The 20,090-nt window shown below is 42.5% G+C and overlaps 1 protein-coding gene and 1 long non-coding RNA gene across 7 annotated transcripts in view; one reads left to right on the top strand and one right to left on the bottom strand.

Annotated features, from left to right (window-relative positions):
- The window catches only part of APP (amyloid beta precursor protein), a 286,842-nt gene extending 272,814 nt beyond the window's left edge, over positions 1 to 14,028 (bottom strand). For all 6 annotated transcript variants that reach the window (XM_010383436.2, XM_010383438.2, XM_010383440.2 and 3 more), the window contains exon 1: positions 13,775 to 14,028. In XM_010383436.2, the coding sequence (XP_010381738.1) occupies positions 13,775 to 13,831 (57 nt within the window). In that variant the 5' untranslated portion in view covers positions 13,832 to 14,028. The remainder of the gene's footprint in view (positions 1 to 13,774) is intronic.
- The window catches only part of LOC115892903, a 49,791-nt gene continuing 43,571 nt past the window's right edge, over positions 13,871 to 20,090 (top strand). Inside the window, exons 1-2 of the long non-coding RNA XR_004052827.1 lie at positions 13,871 to 14,258; positions 17,632 to 17,713. This is a non-coding gene — a long non-coding RNA (uncharacterized LOC115892903). The remainder of the gene's footprint in view (positions 14,259 to 17,631; positions 17,714 to 20,090) is intronic.

Here is a 20,090-nt window from a genome sequence, read left to right as displayed (position 1 = left end):
TAATTTTCATAGATCAACTATTTGACACATGCACAAATTTTCATGTGTTTTTCTGAAGGTGGTATTCAGAAGTGATAATTTTCCTGACAGTTTAACATTTTTTAAAGAAGACATGCCAAGATTTAAATAATCTAGCTTTTTGATTACTCTTTTTTTGGAGACAGAGTCTGGCTCTGTTGCCCAGGCTGGAATGCAGTGGTATGATCTCAGCTTACTGCAACCTCTGCCTCCTGGGTTCAAGCGATTCTCCTGTCTCAACCTCCCAAGTAACTGAGACTACAGGCATGCACCACCACGTTCGGTTGATTTTTGTATTTTTTGTAGAGATGGGGTTTCACCATGTTGGCCAGACTGGCCTTGAACTCCTGACCTCAAGTGATCCACCCACCTCAGTCTCCCAAAGTGCTGGGATTACAGGTGTGAGCCACCGCGCCCGGCCTTTTTGATTACGCTTAAAACTGCGGGATCAAAATGAAATGTTAGAAAATAAAACCAACAGCAGAAAATAAAACTAAGAGCAGCTTCTGAGGAATCATATTTTAGACATTTCTTTAAGACAGATCCTGTAATATGTCAAACTATTGGAACATATTTCAAATAAATATTTAAGTGAAGACAAAATCCCTACTACAAAACCTCCAAATACTCCCTAACAATGATGATTCTATCAGGCCTACTCAGAACTACAAGTTTTCCCCACATCTTGATTTTATCGCATACTTTCTGTGACATATATTCATTTCATCACTTCTAGAATAACTGAAATGAACAAGAAAATAGGTAAGGAATTAAAATAAATTTTAAAATGGCAGTCCCATTCTTACTGACATAAATTTATTAAGATCAATGTTCCTTTTTTCAGAGATCTTCCCATTCTGTTTCAATAACACCAGCAAGCATAAACAGATCTGAAAAGCTATGCAACTACAGAAAAGAGGTTCAGCATGACAGACAGATCTAGCTCAAAAGAGGTGCTCAGTATTAAGCTCTTTTCTAAAAACCTCAAAGCTTGTTTTGTCTGCTGTTGCTTTCAAAGAACAAGCACAACAAAATTGCTTTGAGGAAGTCTCTAGATCAAACGAAGATAGTTAACCAACAGGGAGAGTAAGCCGACTGCCACTGCTATCCACACAGGGCCACAGAAATGATCCCTTTGTTCCATCACTCTGGTTGGAAGGCTTTCCCAGGAATGCAAGTCTGAACCATCTTGAGTTCCCTCAGCCAGAATGAAAGCTCAGCTCTTGGATGTTTCTACCATAAAAATGAGAAAGCATTTCCTACCTCCTCCTCTATCAGTCCACAAAGATGTGCTTCCTGTGTGGCTGGCTAGCAGATAAGGGAAGGTAAGCAAATCCCAAAAGCCTACTCTAATCGCTCATGGAGAATCTTTGCTTTGGTTCAGAACGTTAAGTCTACCCATGTTCCTCTATCCCTTTATGGTACTGTATTTCTTCTACATCCCAGAACGTCAGTTGTTACCCAATATCCTACCTGTCCTTTATCCTTACGAAGAGAGCCGGAAATGTTATTTCTGATGGCAGTGCTCCCAGCTAATAGCGGACATTTACACGCTCCCTTGCGTCGAGGTGTCACTAACCGGCCCATGAGATTAAGCAGACATTGAAAAGGACTTCTACAAACCTAAATGAACCATGGTCATCAATGCCTCGTCCCCATTTTACAAACATTTAAAAGTACTCCATTGCTAAGAAAATGAAGTTCAAACTCATTAAGGGCATCCAAAATGTATAATCTCCCACTGTCTCTCTCACTTATTTACCCCTGGGCTTCCTCCTTTGAAACTCTACACCCTCGCTGTTTTTTCTGTCTGGGAAGCCCTCCACACCCCAGTTCACCTTCACGCATCCTTGAAACCTAGTTCAAATGCTGCCTGCTTTCTCTGGGAAGACTGTGTACCTCCTCTATTATAGCCTTTGGCACACTGCACCTAATTATTTCTCCGCCTCTTTCTTCCCACACTGGACTGCGGAATTCCTCAAGGCACAGACTGAGCTACCTTTCCATTTACTCACAGCTCCACCCAGATTCTTATCTCCTGTCATAAATGAAACACAGAATCCTTGCAGTATATGTCCATAAAATGAATGATAATTTCAAAAATTCAAAATAAGAGAAACAGTGAGATAGTAAATCTTTTTTTTTTTGAGACGGAGTCTAGCTCTGTTGCCCAGGCTGGAGTGCAGTGGCGCGATCTGGGCTCACTGCAATCTCCGCCTTCCGGGTTCACGCCATTCTCCTGCCTCAGCCTCCTGAGTAGCTGGGACTATAGGCGGCGCCACCACGCCCGGCTAATTTGTTGTATTTTTAGTGGAGATGGGGTTTCACCACGTTAGCCTGGATGGTCTCAATCTCCTGACCTCGTGATCCACACGCATCTGCCTCCCCAAGTGCTGGAATTACAGGCGTGAGCCACTGCGCCAGGCCATAAATTAATACTTTTTTAAACATCTTAACTCCAAATCGGTGTCAACATCACAGAAGTCAATCACAAATGCCCTGAGAAAACTTGCAGTAGAGACATAACAGGTGAATGCACAATCCAAATACTCATTGAACCTTCCCCCTCATCTGCTCGCAGAAGAATCATGGGCTTGGCTTGGCTTTGTATTCAACCTCTGATAGAAAGGAGCAAACAAGCAGTGAGGTTAACATGTCAGACTGCTTTGTAAATCTGAATAACTTCACATGTGATAATAAACTCTTAAGAAAGCATCCAATGTCTTTTTCTGTGCAACGAAAAGACACTAATATTTTTTTCTCATCTCATCGGCTATTAAATCAATAAATACAATTAAAAATACATGCACATAAATACTCCCAATAAACTGAACGGATGCTTCCCATCTGTGTCCTTACAATATGATCCAGAATATTCACAATGACGTAAATTTAACCTTTGAGTCTAGCTCACAAAAGTGAAGTAAAATATCCAAATAGCAAATACAAAAAAAGGAACTACCAAGAAAGAGGGAAAGTCAGCCTCCTATTTTGTTCATTTAAGTATAACCTCTCTGCCACCACAACATTCATTATGTTTGTCCTGGACAGTTCTAATGGCCATGCTGATTGATACTCAGTGGTAAGGCCACCTCTGTCCAACAGACTTTGTTTCAGCCAAATACTCACATGGCTGCTCTATCATCACCTGGAAATCTCCCAGCTTCCCTCAGGAATTCCCCCCTCTCCTATTTCACTGAACAAGCAGGAAAGAGTGATTCCAAAATTGCAATTTTGTCTCAGATGTACTCTTAAAAGTGAAACCCTCCACAAATAGCAGCAGTGCTGTAAGCTGCCTTTGCATTCAATCACCCTATGGGTTAGCCAAGAACAGACAACCACAGAATTTTTATATTCGGTTTACTTTTGTTGGATTTAAATTTTCTGGATTCTGTGGTATAAGAGGATTTAACACTTGACACAAAACATTCAAAATAAGATTGAGAAAACACTAGCAAGATACAAGGCTAATCATAATGACCTCAATTAGATTTTCAATGCCTGTCAAGTTAATGGTAGGTAGTGGTACTGGCTTCAAGCCCTTCAAATTGAAAAATACAATTCTTTTAGATAACAGAGGTAATAGAATTCACAATATTTTTTTAAAGGGCCAATTTTGATCCTCGTAACACTAAACACTAGCTGTAAAATGGCCAAAAAAGGAGCCAAAAAAAGAGACAATGACAGGGAAATTTTCATTTTGATGCCACTCAATTTAATTCCAATACACATTTTCTTTCTAGACTCTACTATCTTCTTCACACAAAATTATTTCTAGGCACCCTCTACTGAAAGTGTCCCAATCAATCAGGGCATGGATGAAATATTTCAAGAATGAGGCAATTTTTTTGCAGGCCAACTGAATTTCTGAAATACAGTTGCAAATGACTGAACATGATAAAGTTATTGACAGTATTTATGAAACTTTTTCACAATAAAATGTCCCCAAAAGAGGCTGAAAAAAAAAAGAATTTTTTTTTTTTTTTTTTTGAGGCGGAGTCTCGCTCTGTCACCCAGGCTGGAGTGCAGTGGCCGGATCTCGGCTCACTGCAAACTCCGCCTCCCGGGTTCACACCATTCTCCTGCCTCAGCCTCCCGAGTAGCTGGGACTACAGGTGCCCACCACCTCGTCCGGCTAGTTTTTTGTACTTTTTAGTAGAGACGGGGTTTCACTGTGTTAGCCAGGATGGTTTTGATCTCCTGACCTCGTGATCCGCCCGTCTCGGCCTCCCAAAGTGCTGGGATTACAGGCTTGAGCCACCGCGCCCGGCCATGAATCTTATTTAAAAGGATTTAATCTTCTTTCTATGCTTGTTCACAATTTCTTAAACGTAAGAGAAGGTCCCACAGCTGTTCGAATCTTTAATCTGAAGGTAATTCTTTATCACCACAACATAGAATTTCTAGAGCACTCACTGATGTTATTTAGTACATATAAAATGTAAGGCATTATCATGAGTGATCAAATTACTGTATAGAAAAGTGTGTGATCACAATCAATACTAAATTCTCTCCCCCACCATTTGTTTTCAACATTTAATCACCCAAAGTAGATCTCCTGTCTACAATTATTCTTTTACATTACAGTAAATATATATAGTTCCTGCCCCCAGATATCTTAAGTTTACCTTCACGTAGTGAAATGATCAGAGAACTTTGACAATACTACAGTAACTATCACATTCACAACACACATGCTTCTACGTAGCATTCTCTTATATTCCTTATCCAACTCAATTTTTCCCAAGTCACTTCCTTCTTCCTTTTTATTCTGTCCACCCGCTTGGGGCCAAGGACCTTGAAAATACTTGTGAAATGAAGGAGTGAACCTTTCTTGGTTGTAGCCGTAAGAATCTAGGTTTCTTTGTGTATAAAAATAAGCTAATTTCTAAAGAAATTTGGTTTTAATTTTAAATTACTAATCAATTTAATATGTAAGTATCTGATTAATTATTCTTAGAATAATTAGTCTGCATATTTTCACATTTCTTTGGGAGTTTCTTAGGTACTCTTCAGTTACATCCTCAAACTAATTTACTGTAATGACAAAATTATATTTGTGTTAAACCATAATAAGCAACTGAGAGCATCAGGATGGAGAATATCTGCTATTACATGACTTTTCATATGATGGGTTTTAATGTTAGTCTCTGAAGACTGAGGCTAAGACTTCAAAAACTTTGCATCAGTTTTAAAGGCTTAATCTTTGAAGTAGATGAGGATTTTTTAAAAGATGAAAAAAATCAATAAATATGGTTAAGAAACAGTGCTTATCCATCTTTATTCTATGAGCCTATCAACTCAATGATAAACAAAATAACTGGGTAATGATATTTATAAAAACAACGTTGGCCAGGCACAATAGCTCACATCTGTAATCTATCTCTTTGGAAGGCCGAGGCAGGAGGATCGCTTGAGCCCAGGAGTTCAAGATCGGCCTGGGCAACATAGTGGGGACCCCATCTCTACAAAACATTTAAGAAATTAGATGTGGTGGCAGGTGCCTGTAGTCCCAGCTACTCTGGAAGCTGGGGCAGAAAGATGGCTTGAACCCAAGAGGCCACAGTTACGGATCACACCACTGCACTTCAGCCTAGGTGACAGAGTGAGGCCTTGTCCTGAAAACAAACAAACAAAATCAAACACAGTATCATTGTGCTTTTGAAAATTCATCCAATAGTAGGAGTAGATATAACAAGTCCTTTTTTTAAGATGAATCAGCCTTTAATGGATAATGCCATTTTCTTTACTTTCTCTTAAAAGTAACATTTATGTTGCCTCACTATTTTTACTGTGAAGTAACAAGCACACACAAGACAAGGAAAAACTAAACAAATGAGTTTGTAGTAACTTGAGGTGAGGAGCAGGTCTAAAACACGTAAGTCTATCTCAACGGTAGGATTAAACCGCTCATTTTTCTTCTGTAAAATATCTCCATGGGGTCAAAATTTATTAGTCATTAAAGGTTTGAAATTTAGCAAAGCAACAAGAGTAATGATGCATTTCTTCACTTAATACAAGTGACTTTTCTTTATTCAACAGATCTCTTATTCTCATAAGCATCCTTTATGGCTGAAAAGTAATTTATCAGTCTCTATCACCTAGGATGCCTTACATTTTTCAATGTAGATAGTATGTGGCTTTCTGGAAGCTAATGAAAGCCAAATTATTAGATAAGAGACAAACTATTAGATTCTCTCAAAAAAAGAATCAGGCAAAAAAAAAAAAAAAATTCCTATCAAAATCACCAAAAAATTGGCCAGGTGCAGTGGCTCACGCCTGTTATTCCAGCACTTTGGGAGGCCTAGGTGGGTGGATCACTTGAAGTCAGGAGTTCAAGACCACCCTGGCCAATGTGGTAAAACCCTGTCTCTCCTAAAAAAATACAAAAGTTAGCCAGGCGTGGTGGCACATGCCTGTAAACCCAGCTATTCGGGAGGCTGAGGCACAAGAATTGCTTGAGCCCGGGAGGCAGAGGTTGCAGTGAGCCAAGATCACGCCACTGCACTCCAGCCTGGGTGACACAGTGAGACTCAGTTAGTTTCCAGAAAAAAAAAAAAATCACCAAAAACAAAAGAATGACAATTATTCCTGTTGACTCAGTTTCTCATAAGAAAACCTTCTGAATTTGTGAAGAAAAAAGAGAGGAACCATCTGGAAATTAGGAGATTCAAACACTGTTTTGGGTCCATCATTAATAAGACCTTAAGGAATCTGCACTTCATTCATCAGGATCCATTCATTTACAAAACAGGCTTATTCATCTTTCGCCTTTTCCAAAATGTTTGTCCTCTTTATTCCTCATCCCTGCTCACGGACCCTCCACTCCTGCTTCTGAAACCATCTTATTCACTCCTCACTGCATCTACTTTAAACAGGATGTTTATTACAAATATGGCTTCTGTCATTACACATTCTCATACTTGAACCCATTTCTTGTCTTCTTGTCTTTGGTTGGACAGGACGATTATAATTACGTGAGCTGGTAAACAAAAACCCGTGTAAATTCCTTGGGACTCTGCTTCTTGATTTTTCACTGTGTTAATCATAATTTAACCTCAGTATCACCAGTTTCCTACACTCAAGGCTTTCAAATATCCTTAGCCTGCTTTTGAAGCTAAAAACCTTTTATTTTATGAGCAACATATGCTGATTTTAAAAATACATATATAATTTCAATTAAACAGCAGATCACTATAAAGTTTTAAAGATGTAACAGCCATAACATGGCTGGTTATACAAATTCATTTTATTTTGAAACTGACTTCTTAGAGAAATGCAGCATTCTCAAGCAATCTGCTTTTTGGTTTCCCTGTCCTTGGGTGAACATAACTTCAAGGATCCATAGTAGGACCAAAATTCTTTTGCTGGCATTTGAAATCTTCCATTTCTACCCTGATTGGCAAAGCCTGTTTATTCATTTTGTTAGCAAAGATTCTGCTAAAAACTAAACCAAGCTTGTTCACAGTTCCTTGCAAATAGCTGATAGCCAACTAATAGTTAATAATCAAGCCAGTGTATAAACTTGCTCAATATTAGACATCTGTGGCAAGCTGTCAGTGTGTACAACATTAAAAATAGGTCTCTGGGAGGCCGAAGTGGGCGGATCACTTGAGGTCAAGAGTTTGAGATCAGCCTGGCCAACATGGTGAAGCCCCATCCCTACTTAAAAAAATATAAAAATTAGCTGGGCGTGGTGGTGAGGGCCTGTAATCCCAGCTACTCAGGAGGCTGAGGCAGGAGTATCACTTGAACCTGGGAGGCAGAGATTGCAGTGAGCTGAGATTGTGCCACTGCACTCCAGCCTGAGTGACACAGCGAGATTCTGTCTCCAAAAAAATAAAAAATAAAAAAATTAAAATGGTCTACATCCATGTTATGTGGAAAAAAAGAAAAAAAAAGCTAGGTCTTTCCCATTTGTGTAAAAAATGCTTACGCCTTTTTGCACATTTCTGTACTGTTTTAAATTTTTCAATGAGCATGAATTATTTTCATGTTTCAAAAAACCGATCAAAATACACAATACATATTTAATAAACGAAATTTTATAACATGTATTCTAAAAATTGTATCTGAGACACCATGTGCTTTTTAAATTTTGATCAAACTCATAGACAATGATCTGCCAATTTCCTGCAATAGTCTTAATTGGCCAGTAAGTAAATTAATTTGTCAATAAGTGAAACATCATATAGATTTTTAACTTTCAACTATGCGGGAAACTTACATATATACTCATTGTACATCATCATCATCACCATACATACTAGCAGTAACAAACACACAGTGTTTATGCTATGCCATCAGGTTACATACACATTAACTCACACACTGTTTCAGGCATTTAACATAGATATTAATTCGATCCTCAATAACTAGAAATACTCATCCCATTTAACAAAGGAAAAAACTGAGGCACAGAAACTTGCCCATGGACACTAGCTCAAAAGAGACAAAGACAGAATTTATACCCATGCGTTCCTGCCCTGGTCCAAACTCTCTTGATTAGTGTGCAATGCCACCTTCTCTACACACCTGAGAACACTCAATGACTCAGTGTCATCGGCCTAACATCATGCCTGGCATCCAAATCAACATTATAAATTGAGAATAACTCTGGTTCTTTCTATAGAGGTGAGATGTTTAAAAACCTCTCATCTTCCCCATTTTAACTACCATCTTTGGTGAGACACTATCACTCTCAGAAGGTTCAAGCTAATTCTGTATTGCATGTTTCTTCAACACGCAGCCACACAAAATAAACCTACAGAAAATATCTGGCCGGGCGCGGTGGCTCAAGCCTGTAATCCCAGCACTTTGGGAGGCCGAGACGGGTGGATCACGAGGTCAGGAGATCGAGACCATCCTGGTCTACACGGTGAAACCCCATCTCTACTAAAAATACAAAAAACTAGCCGGGCGACGAGGCGGGCGCCTGTAGTCCCAGCTACTGGAGAGGCTGAGGCAGGAGAATGGCGTAAACCCGGGAGGCGGAGCTTGCAGTGAGCCGAGATCACGCCACTGCACTCCAGCCTGGGCGACAGAGATAGACTCCGTCTCAAAAAAAAAAAAAAAAAAAAAAAAAAAAAAAAAAATCTTAGGTTTCTATTTCAGCAGATTTAATTAATACATGTGAACCTGAGACTTCATGTGGCCCTCTTCGAATAGTCAGCTATCTAATCTATTCAGCATCCCTTTTTCATGAAGTTATTAATTGATGAACATATCCAGGCTGTTAAATTTAAATATGTGAATTTATTCCTAGAGCAATCATTGTACTCCAGTCTTTGCTAGATTTCTACTTCTAAAGAGGTACTGGTCAAGCGTATCTATTAACCAAGATTAAAGAGGAAAATTTGCCAAACTTTTTTTCCAAGAAAAATGCTGTCCTCACAGTACCAGTTATTTCTTAAGCTATCCACACTAAACTGAAGAAATAGTTACGTAACATTTCCCCCTTTACTAAGTTTTCACTTGCCAAATCAGCTTCAGGGTTTGAGTTCTGTCTGTCTTTCTTCTTATACAACAATAAAAAAAAAGAAATATGTATTTTATTGATTAAACTTGCTACTCATTCTGGGGTGTGCTCATTCCTTCCCCTACCACCTTCTGTCTTCCCCCACCCACTCATGAGGGTGTATCTGTACACCGGCTGTGAGACCCACAGGGTGACAGCATTTCCCATCCATCCCCACTCCATACATTTGCATCTGAGCTCTCACGATGAAAAGGAAAAGATTTTTCTGTTTTCTTCAGCCCTTTTCTGACTACAAAGCCAGTCTCCTCTGTTCAATTCATAGGAACATTTATACTATTTTATGGAATAGTGTTGCCTGAATGTAGAATCACAACAAAGCCAGTAGATCTTTAAATTAAAAAAGAAAAAAAAGAAAAAAAAAGATTTCATAATCAAGCATAGTCAAGTGAAACAGAGAGAGGTTGAAAGCCACCAGACAAAAAACACAAACAGAAAATATGATTTTTTTCCCTATCCTCCTCGTTGCCACTCAGGGAATCACTTTGTGATGCTACTGAAGCTCTCTGGTCCTGCATTCAGCCCCTTACCTTTGACCTCTCAACTCCTCATTTCGAATTCCCTACTCCTCTTGAAAGTACCCTGCAACAGCATCTGTCACTCAAGTGAGAGAAAGAGAGAGACAGTCAGACAGATGTGTATGTGTGTGTGTGTGTCTGTCTGGGAGAGGCAGAGAGGAATGTAAACACATATTGTATATGCAAAAACTTAACCTCAAATCCCCAGACCTGGGATACAAACCTGGCTGGAAATTTACTACCAGGAAATGCTCCAGGATTATCTATTATCTCATCCCATTATTCCTATAGTTTTTAAATACAGGAAGTTTTCTCTGTAACATATTTACTCAGTATACTTAATCTGTACTTTCCTTCTGGTATTTTAGTACATTCCACTTTGTTTTGTTATCATGTGCATGTTTTATTTACCCTGCAAACTTCCTGGCAGTAAGGGGAGGGAGGAGGGAAGGGGAGGTAATAAGGTATGCAGTCAAACTAAACCTTACATTCTGGAAGCTTTATATTTAAAATGCATCTGCATAGGTTGATCTTTACATTTGTGATTGATAGAGATTTTAAAAGAAATGTATTAATGAAACATGCTTTGTAAGATTCTCAAGGCAATTTGCAGAAACAATGTACATTTCTACTGAATTTAATGCATTTCTCAATGATAGTTTAGTGGCCACATGAAACGCAAGTAATAGCTATGCTTATTTCCAGAATGACTGACTACATGCATACAAATATCTGCAGAAGACTCTAGTATGCAAAAAACGTAACATAAAATAGAGATCCTCTAGCAACAAGACTTAACATAAAGATAACCTCTCCCATTCCTTCAAGCCAATATTCAGTTGATCACTTTTTTTTTTTTTTTTTTGAATCAGTTATTCCTCATTTAACCTTGAGAACTTGCATGTTCCTTTTCATTTCCTCAGTCAGGACCAGTATTATTCCATTTAGCAACTTCTCCGCAGTACTAATAGCCTTGCAAGTGTCGTTCAGGAGCCTCTGCTGGTTACAGTGACAAGAGAAAAGCTTCTGCAGTCTGCCAGTTATCATGGTTTCTCACCAATTAGCAAGAACCATGACTCCTTACAGATCACCATTAAACCTGAGCTTTACTATTCTGTGTGTGGGCTTCTACCTTTAGGGAGGTACTAGTCAGTAGCAGTAGGTTTCCATAAACTATAAATTAGCACTAACACAAAGGTAAGATGATTGTGACTAGGTTAAACCCTCAAGAGAGGGAAATAAAACTTAAGAGGAAGCTAGATTTAAAAATAAATAAATATTAGGGTAGTGAAACATCATATAGATTAGGGTTTGTTAAACTCACACCTCTATCAACATACCAGCCAAAATCATCCACCCAGATAATAACCTGTTTCCCCTGCAAGCCAAGGCCCCATTATCATTGCCCTTATTCATTTCTTTTTTACAGCTACCTGCAGCAGACCTATTTTCTAAGCTCTATAAAAGAAAGTCAACTCGTAATTACATCTTTTCAGTGGACACAGATAGGGCCAGATAAACCACTCTCAAACCTCAGTAGACTGAATTACCTACCCTTCTATCAACACTTTGCAAAATGGAATAACGCGACTCTCACCTCCACCCTTTAAAGGAGTTAATAGCTAGTGAAAAGCTCCCAAAAGATGGCAGAAACAGCAAATTAATGCAATTAGACCAAAAACTAAATTCGAATCTGCCTACATGCTTCCTCTTTTTATACAGAAATACTGCTCAACAAAGTTACATATTTAAGTTTTGACTAAAGCTTCAAAAATAAGGTTATAATATGCTTTTAATTCCTTAAATATACGGTTTTTAATTTGTACTAAGACCATTCAGGAAAACGGGAATAATTCTACAAATAAATGTAAGTCATGAGAGAAATCAGAATTCTCTTAGTTAAGAGCATTTTTTTAAAACATGGAAAACGAAATTCTTTAACTCTTAAAACAACCTGTCTTAACTAGTCCTAAGGTGATTCCTGAGCCACTTGTGGGTAAAAATCAGAAGGGAAAAAAGTTCAATGACCTTGCAAATTATGAACTAAAAAACTGTAATGGTGTGATAGTCTATACAGCCTCAGGAAAACATCTGTCCGGAAATTGCTTTTTTTCTTTTGGAAAATTACTAGGAGGTTGGGGGAAAAGAGGGGAAAAAAAGGGGAGGGAAGGTTGCAAATGGTTAAGATGCCAAACAGGAACCCAACCGAAGTGAAATACAACCTTCTCTGGCCCAACTGTCATGCAAACAACTTCTAAGCATCTTTAGATGTAAAGAAAAACAGTCATTGTGCACAGGCGTTAGCTGAATGTTCGAGAGTTGGATGAATGGGGAAGACTTGTTATACACCTAGTGGTGGGTGGATTTCACTAGGCTGCAGCCTCCACACAGCTTTTCTTTGCTGCACTGCAGAGGCGCCATCTTCTCCGTCTTAATCTTCACTCAATTCAATCCTTTTATCTGCACCCTAAAAAAAAGACCCTTCGGACCCTCCCCAGCATCCTGTGCCCCCAGGGGAACTAACCCAGAGTCCCCGGAGGTACTAGGGAAGAGGCCGCGCCTTAATAAGACAAACGCCTCCTTGGATGCACAGGACAGAGCCCGTGCCTCCCCACCATCCGCCACTGCCCTTTCCAGACGCACACCCTCCGCCTTATTTCCTTATTTCCTCCCCGCCAAGGACTTTACAGCCCAGCAGAGAAATAAGCGTCAGAGGTGATCCGAGGGTGGGAAGCAAAGGGGCCCCAAGGCTCCTCCAGAGGCCCCGGCAGCGTCTCTGCCCCCTCTAGGGCGGACGCGCAGCCGGGGAGCCGGGCCGGAGCCTCGGTGGCGCACCGAGACTAACGCGACTCGGCCCAGAGCGCCCGGGCCGGTGAGGACGGGGTGTCGCGGCTTTTGTTCCCGGGGACCTTCTGCCTCTCAGGCAGAAGCTTAGGGTGCCAGCAAACTCCCGGGACGTCCAGACTTGGCGAAGGTGCGGGGTGGCTTTGGTTCTCCGACCCCTCCCATTTCTCGCAACTTACACAAAAGGGAGACGCGGAAATGCACAAAGTTTGCCTGCGGAAGACGGTGCGCGACCCCGGCGCCGGCTCGGGCTCGGGTCGCACCCAGGCGGCCGCCGCCAGCAGCCGCGAAAGAGGAGGTTTGAACAAGGAAGGGGGATGGGGGTGAGAGGGGAAGGTGAAACGAGGCGGAGAACGCAGGGAAAAGCGAGGGGCCCCTAGCTTCCCGGGCTGTCCCGACTCCTCCTCCTCCCCAGGGCCCAAGAGAAAGGAAAGGGCAACGATTCAAGAGCAGAGGACTGGCTTCAGGGACGCTGCGTTTTCGGTTTTCCCACGTGCTCCTTCCCCTTCCTCCCATCTGAACGTCTCTCGCCTCCCCCGGACCCCGCTTCCAAGGCAGGGACTGAGTCGGGGTCTGGGCTCAGGGTCGTCCCCTCCCCTTCTCGCCCCTGGCTGGCGCGGAACCAGGGAGCCCAGCGCCTCTCCTGCTCCCTCTCCGCGGGCCGGAGCGCGCGTCCCTGGGGCAGGGCTGGGCCGAAAGCGAGGATGCGCTGGACGTCCGCAAGCGGGGGCAGAGAGGAGAGGGGTCCCCTTGACGGACCCCCGGCTTCTCTGCATTAAAGACTTGGGTTATGGTCTTTGGGGGGGATCGGGTCCCCGCCATGCCCGCCTCCCCCCGCCTTCCGAGGCGCGGCACCCACCTCCAGCGCCCGAGCCGTCCAGGCGGCCAGCAGGAGCAGTGCCAAACCGGGCAGCATCGCGACCCTGCGCGGGGCACCGAGTGCGCTGCTGTGCGAGTGGGATCCGCCGCGTCCTTTCTCTGTCCGCGCCACCGCCGCCGTCTCCGGGGGCCCCCGCGCGCGCTGCTCCGGGTGCTCTCGCTTACCGCTGCCCAGGAAACTGACGGAGCAGTAGCGCGGCGGCGAGGCTCGGAGCCAGGCGAGTCAGCTGATCCGGCCCACCCCGCTCGGCACTCGAGAGGGACCCCTAGCGGCGCCGCCGGGTAGCTGCGCCCGCTCGCGCCGGGAGGGGCCCGCGCCCCGCGCCCACAGGTGCAGCGCCCTAGGCGCCGCCAGCACTCCACGCGCCCCCCTCAGCTCCCCGGCCGACGGCCCACCTGGGCTTCCGGAACGGTGGGAGGGAGAGTCTGGGGTCAGGAGAGGGACGGTGCAGGATCAGGGAAAGGTGAGTCCTAGGACGCTGGGGCTCTAGAAAAGTCGGGAGCGCTCCCGCTCGTCCCCGTGAGCTTGAATCATCCGACCCCGCAGGCCTCCCGGGGGTGTGGTATAAAGGACTGCTGCTAGGGTGCGTTTTTATCCGCAGTTCGTTTTTTCTCTCGGTTTGGAGAGGTGGGGCAGGCGTTTCTCGAAAAGAATGAGAACGAGTGAAGCTTAAAGGAAATAGGATTTTCTTTGCTTGTTGAGCAGCAAAAGCCTCATTTTTTAACCCGCAACGTCAAAAGCAGCCACGAGCAACCTGGAATTTCTATCTTTAGAACGAACCAAAGGAGAAAGGCGCAGGACCTGGCAAAGAACCGGGCAACCCATTTACTTCTTGAAAGCAGGGTTCTGGGCTTGGGTTTTGTTTCTTTCTTATGTTTTTGTTTGTTTTAGTTTTGTTTTCTTAAAGGGGGCAGTCAGTGTGGATTTTGCGGGGGGCGGGGGTCTTTTTTGTTGTTGTTAAGCAGGGATGTAACATCCGCCTGAGTTGGGGACGAAGGAAAAATTAGGAGAGATTATTCGTATTCGACCGCCGTAAATGAGGACTTCTGACCTCAAACTCTGCCCTTGTTCTTCGTTGTGTCTGTCCTAAATTATAGAAATGAACCTTCTGCCACGCCACTTTCTCCTGGATTAAACACAAACCGTCCACTGTCCAGTTAGTGTCTAGATAGTTTAGAATACTCTAGAACTGCCCATATGTGTCCCCTGCTCTTGACCTGAAGTAGCATTAGTCACCAAGCCACACAGGGCTTGGAGCGAAGGACTGAAGCCAGGGAGTGCTCTGGCCTTCCGAGGGCTGCACTGCAGCCTGCCTTCTCTCCCCTGCTCATTCCGCTGACAAGGGTGCCTAGGCCCGGGAAGGATGGCTCAGCCAGTGGGGTTCAGACTTCCTTCCTGGGAAGTCATTTCTATACCAGCTCCCCTAAATGTTGTCTTGTGGCTTTCCCTGCACTCGGCATTCAGTCTTGACCCTTGGATTACTTTTACCCCTGAATGTCCTTTGAATGTCCTCAACAAAAAAGGGCAAATATTTGTTGTCATGCAGTATTTGTTTGTATGCTTCATGTCCTTTACTTCCTACGAAAGCCAAAGAGGCTGTTACTATTATTATTCCTATTTATCTATTTATACATCAGGAAAGTGAAACTAATGAACTCCCAAATCTAACAGCAAGTAAATGACGTGAAGTTGGGACAGCAGGGAAAAGCCTAAAGTGACAGGACAAACCCAGTTGTTCACTTTCTACACCACATAAAGCCACCGCAATTCCCTATTTGTTCCAGATCTGCATGAGCAAATAAGGCAAAAAAGAAGGCATCTGAATGCAAAGAGAAAGGTGGCCCAAAGCTACAGATTTTGCAGATTCCATTGCAAAATGCAAATGTGAGACCCTTTGTTTCAAAGTTAAGAATTTTAAGGCTGGGCCTGGTGTCTCATGCCTGTAATCCCAGCACTTTGGGAGGCCCAGGTGGGCAGATCACCTGAGGTCAGGAGTTCTAGACCAGCCTGGCCGACATGGTGAAACCCCCATCTCTACTAAAAATACAAAAATTAGCCGAGCGTGGTTACTCATGCCTGTAATCCCAGCTACTCCGGAGGCTGCGGCAGGAGAATCGCTTGAACCTGGGAGGCGGAGGTTGCAGTGAGCCAAGGTCATGCCATTGCACTTCAGCCTGGGCGATAGAGCGAGACTCTGTCTCAAAAAAAAAAAAGAAAGTTAAGAATTTTAAGATGTCAATGGCAGAGCATTAAACCAAGCATGGGGCTTCTCACACTGCAGGGCCTGTAAGACTTCCCAGGGTTGCATGCCTGTGAAGCCAGCCCTGAGAAGGAGGAGGCAGTTTTAGTTTAAGAGTAAGAGACTTTTATTGAGCATGAAATTCAAAATTGTAGAGATGAGATCATAATCTATAAAAATTAAAGTTCTTAGATTTAGCAGTTTCTCTTTCCACTGTTGAAATTCACCACACTGACACATTCCCTGGTCAAGATGTTCCTGGGGGAAGATGATTTGCTGCTGATTGCGTCAGAATGATGGACATTGCCTGCATGTTCTCCGGTTCCTTCACTACTCAGAGATCCTGATGGCTTTTTGCTTCTCAGTCAGTACCTCTGTTCTGCATTTAATGCCATTTCCTGCCCTGAGGTATCTTCCAGATCTTCTAAGCACCAAATACAGGAACATCCCTAGTTAGAATCCTGCTAAGTTGGGGAAGGAACCAACAGCCACTTATCTGCTGGAATTCCTACAACAGCATCCCCATCCTAGGTTTCAGTGTCTCCATTTGTGAGATATTCACCGGCTCTCCAGACTGTGCATTCTATCCTTGGGTATTTCTGGTTACTCGAATGTTCTTACCCCATTTAAAGCTCACATCCCCCGCCTTTAAACTCCCACTGAGATATCCTTGTATCCCCAGTGACCAAGCAGAATAATTCTTTTCCACACTTCAGATCTTTACACATTTGCCAGTGGTTTTCATGCTTCTTCCTCTAGAGTCTCCTCTTCGCAAGGTAAAACAGGCACTTCCTTCAACAGTTGTATATTGGCATATTTTCTGGTTCCCTCCACACCTTGGCCATTCTCTAAACGTTTTCTGGTTTGTCTGTGTCTTTTGACAGTACTCCACATGTGCTCTGACTACTGCAGCATGGGAGATGCTGCCCACCACTCTGCCTGGAGCCTCATATTGCATTTGACTATTTTAGTAACCACATCCCACTGCAGACTCCAATCGGTCCAGATATCCCAGTTCTATTTTATGCATAGTCTGCTGGGCCACATTTCTGTTGTCTTGTGTTTAGGCTGTTATCTGCACCCCATAAATATCACCAAAAGCAATCGTTAAGTCTGAGCCAGATGAGCCTGTTGGGCTGCCGGAACTTACCATAGACTGGGTGGATCAAACACCCGAAATGTATTTCCTCACACTTCAGGAGGTTGGAAGTCTGAAATCAAGGTGTTGGCTGGGTTGGTTACTTCTGAGGCCTCTCTCCTTGGCTTGCAGATGGCTACCTTCTGCCTGTATTCTCCCATGGTCTTCCCTGGGACTGTGTTTTACTGTGTCCTAATCTCTTCTTCTTATAAGGACACCAGATATTGGGTTAGGATCCACGCTAATGACCTCATTTAACCTTAATCACATATTTGACCCTATTTCCAAATATGGTCACCTTTTGAGGTAGTGTCAGGTTAGGACTTGAACATATGAATTTGGGGGTGGGGGTACATAACAAGTAAGGACTTGGATTTAGAACAGCTAAGACTTATTCTATAATCCTGTCACTCATCTTTGGCCTTTATTTCCAATGAGCAATGGTTCTTTCATTTGCAGTTTGAAGATCATTCAACTCAACAGAAAAAAAAAAAAAAGAAAGGAAAAGAAATGGAAGAGATCAACTTTCTCTCTGTCCTGTGTGAGTATTGCGTGGTGATCCCCATGCAGCTGGCTTACCCCTCCCGCAATCATCAGGCTCTGAAAAGAAAGAAAATGACCTTTTATACTTTCCTTTAGAAAATTTTGTCAAAGCTTAAACACTGACATTTGTTGACATTTAAAATCTGTATTAGTTTACTAGAGCTGCCATAACAAAATATCACAGACTGGGTGGCTTAAACCAAGAAATTTATTTTCTCACAGTTCCAGAAAAGTCTGAGATGAAGGTGCAGGTAGGATTGGAATCCTCAGAGGTCTCCTTGGCTTGCAGATGGCTGCACCCTTGCTAAGTCCCCACATATTCTTTCCTCTGCACAAGTACCTCTGGTGTCTCTGTGTGTCCCAATCTCCTCCTCTTATAAGAATACCAGTCAGATTATATTAAGGTCCACCCCAGTGACCTTAATTTAATTAGCTCTTCAGAGGCCCTACCCAAATACAGTCATGTTCTAAGGTACCGGAGATTAGGGCTTCAACATATGAATTTTGAGGGAACATAAGTCTATAACCAAACTCCTAAAATTCCCCTAAAATTATTCTCACATTTTAAGCTACTCTCATGTCCTTCCTTGGGAGTGGATTCCTTCTACTTTGTATTCATGTCCTTTTGAAATCAGAAAGCTTCCTAGGTAACTAGGATATTTCTTTAGCTGCTTCCTAGTTGAATATATGGATTATTTATCCACTCCAGACTTCCAGTAGTGTTGGAAATTACCATCCTTTCCATGAAGATGTGACCTTACTGTGTATCATCTATGTTGGCAGACACAGTGATGTGTTTGAGAGTTCCACATGCCTCTTAACCTGTCTTTCCTCCCAGAACTGTATGCTGATTCCTCATCAAAGACCAGAAGTAGATCCTGAATTGTATTCATTCTCATCTCTTTCTACCTTCTCCAAGACAGGACAGGGTTAACTTCTTTATCTTAACGTCAGCCTTCAATGTCTACAGAAGTCTAAACTGTAAATAACATTGAAGCTTTGCATAATAAAATTCTTTCCCCCAGTGGTGGGCAGTTTTTCACATAGTAAAATTCTTTTAATCTTTTCTTTCTTTTTAATGAGTAGACATAAAGAAATACTTAAATAAATATTTATCAACTAACATACCTATATTTAACTACACGTACCTAACAGACCTGAATATAGGCAGAGGATGTGACATTTTACTTACCCTTTTATTAAAGTTACTGCTTCATTTATTGGTCTTTACTTCACTGGTGCATCCATAAAATGTTTACATATTTTTTTAAACAATAAAATAGTCTTAAAATTAGTCCTTCTCTGTAATAACTACATAAAACTGCTTTAGAGACAGCCTTCAGATCAACTAAATTGTATTTTACAAATGGGCTTAGGTATTTCAGTAGTAACTCTATGGAACAACAAAATTCACTGTTTAACCAGGGACCAATATTGGCAGCTGGCTTCCATAACTTGTTTGAGGAATGTAGTAATTCCAAGGTTGCTGCAAGGACTAATGTACAAGAATATTCCTGTATTTTGTGGAATAAAAAGGAAGAACAAGAGAGGAGAAAGAAATAGATAGTACCTACAAACCCCAGACATAGGGAGTTCGAAAATCCATCAAGTAGCCAGAAGATTTAATGGAGCCATGTGGGTCTTACGTCAGTTCTTTTCCTGAGAGAACTTTGGATAATAGGGCAACAATATGCTCTGGTGGAAAAGAACTCAGGCCTTGGGAAAGCCTGACCACTACAGTTTCTGAAAAATGCTCCTTTCATTAGGTGGTGTGGTGATGAATTGTAAAGGCACCCAGCACAGTGCCTGGTTTACCATAGAAATCAGTTCTTTTTTCTTGAGAGAACAGCAATTCACAATAGCTGTCACTTAAGTGACCAGCATAATCCTAGCTTTGAGCTTGTACTGACTTTGCCAGGGGCTGCCAGTTAGCGCAATGGCTGTCAACCCCATGTTATTTGGGTTCCCTAAATAATGTTTCGCTAATAAAAGCTCTCAATTTGTGAGTGATTTGCTCTTATTTTATTTATTTAATAAATAAAAGTGGCATGATTTATTAATTTTTTATTTATTTATTTATTTATTTATTTATTTTTTGATACGGAGTCTCGCTCTGTCGCCCAGGCTGCAGTGCAGTGGCCGGATCTCAGCTCACTGCAAGCTCCGCCTCCCGGGTTTACGCCATTCTCCTGCCTCAGCCTCCCGAGTAGCTGGGACTACAGGCGCCCGCCACCTCACCCGGCTAGTTTTTTGTATTTTTTTAGTAGAGACAGGGTTTCACCATGTTAGCCAGGATGGTCTCGATCTCCTGACCTCGTGATCCGCCCGCCTCGGCCTCCCAAAGTGCTGGGATTACAGGCTTGAGCCACCACGCC

This window comes from Rhinopithecus roxellana, chromosome 13 (assembly GCF_007565055.1).
Source record: "Rhinopithecus roxellana isolate Shanxi Qingling chromosome 13, ASM756505v1, whole genome shotgun sequence".
Classification (NCBI taxonomy): Eukaryota; Metazoa; Chordata; class Mammalia; order Primates; family Cercopithecidae; genus Rhinopithecus; species Rhinopithecus roxellana.
This window is presented reverse-complemented; position numbering and strand designations above follow the sequence as displayed.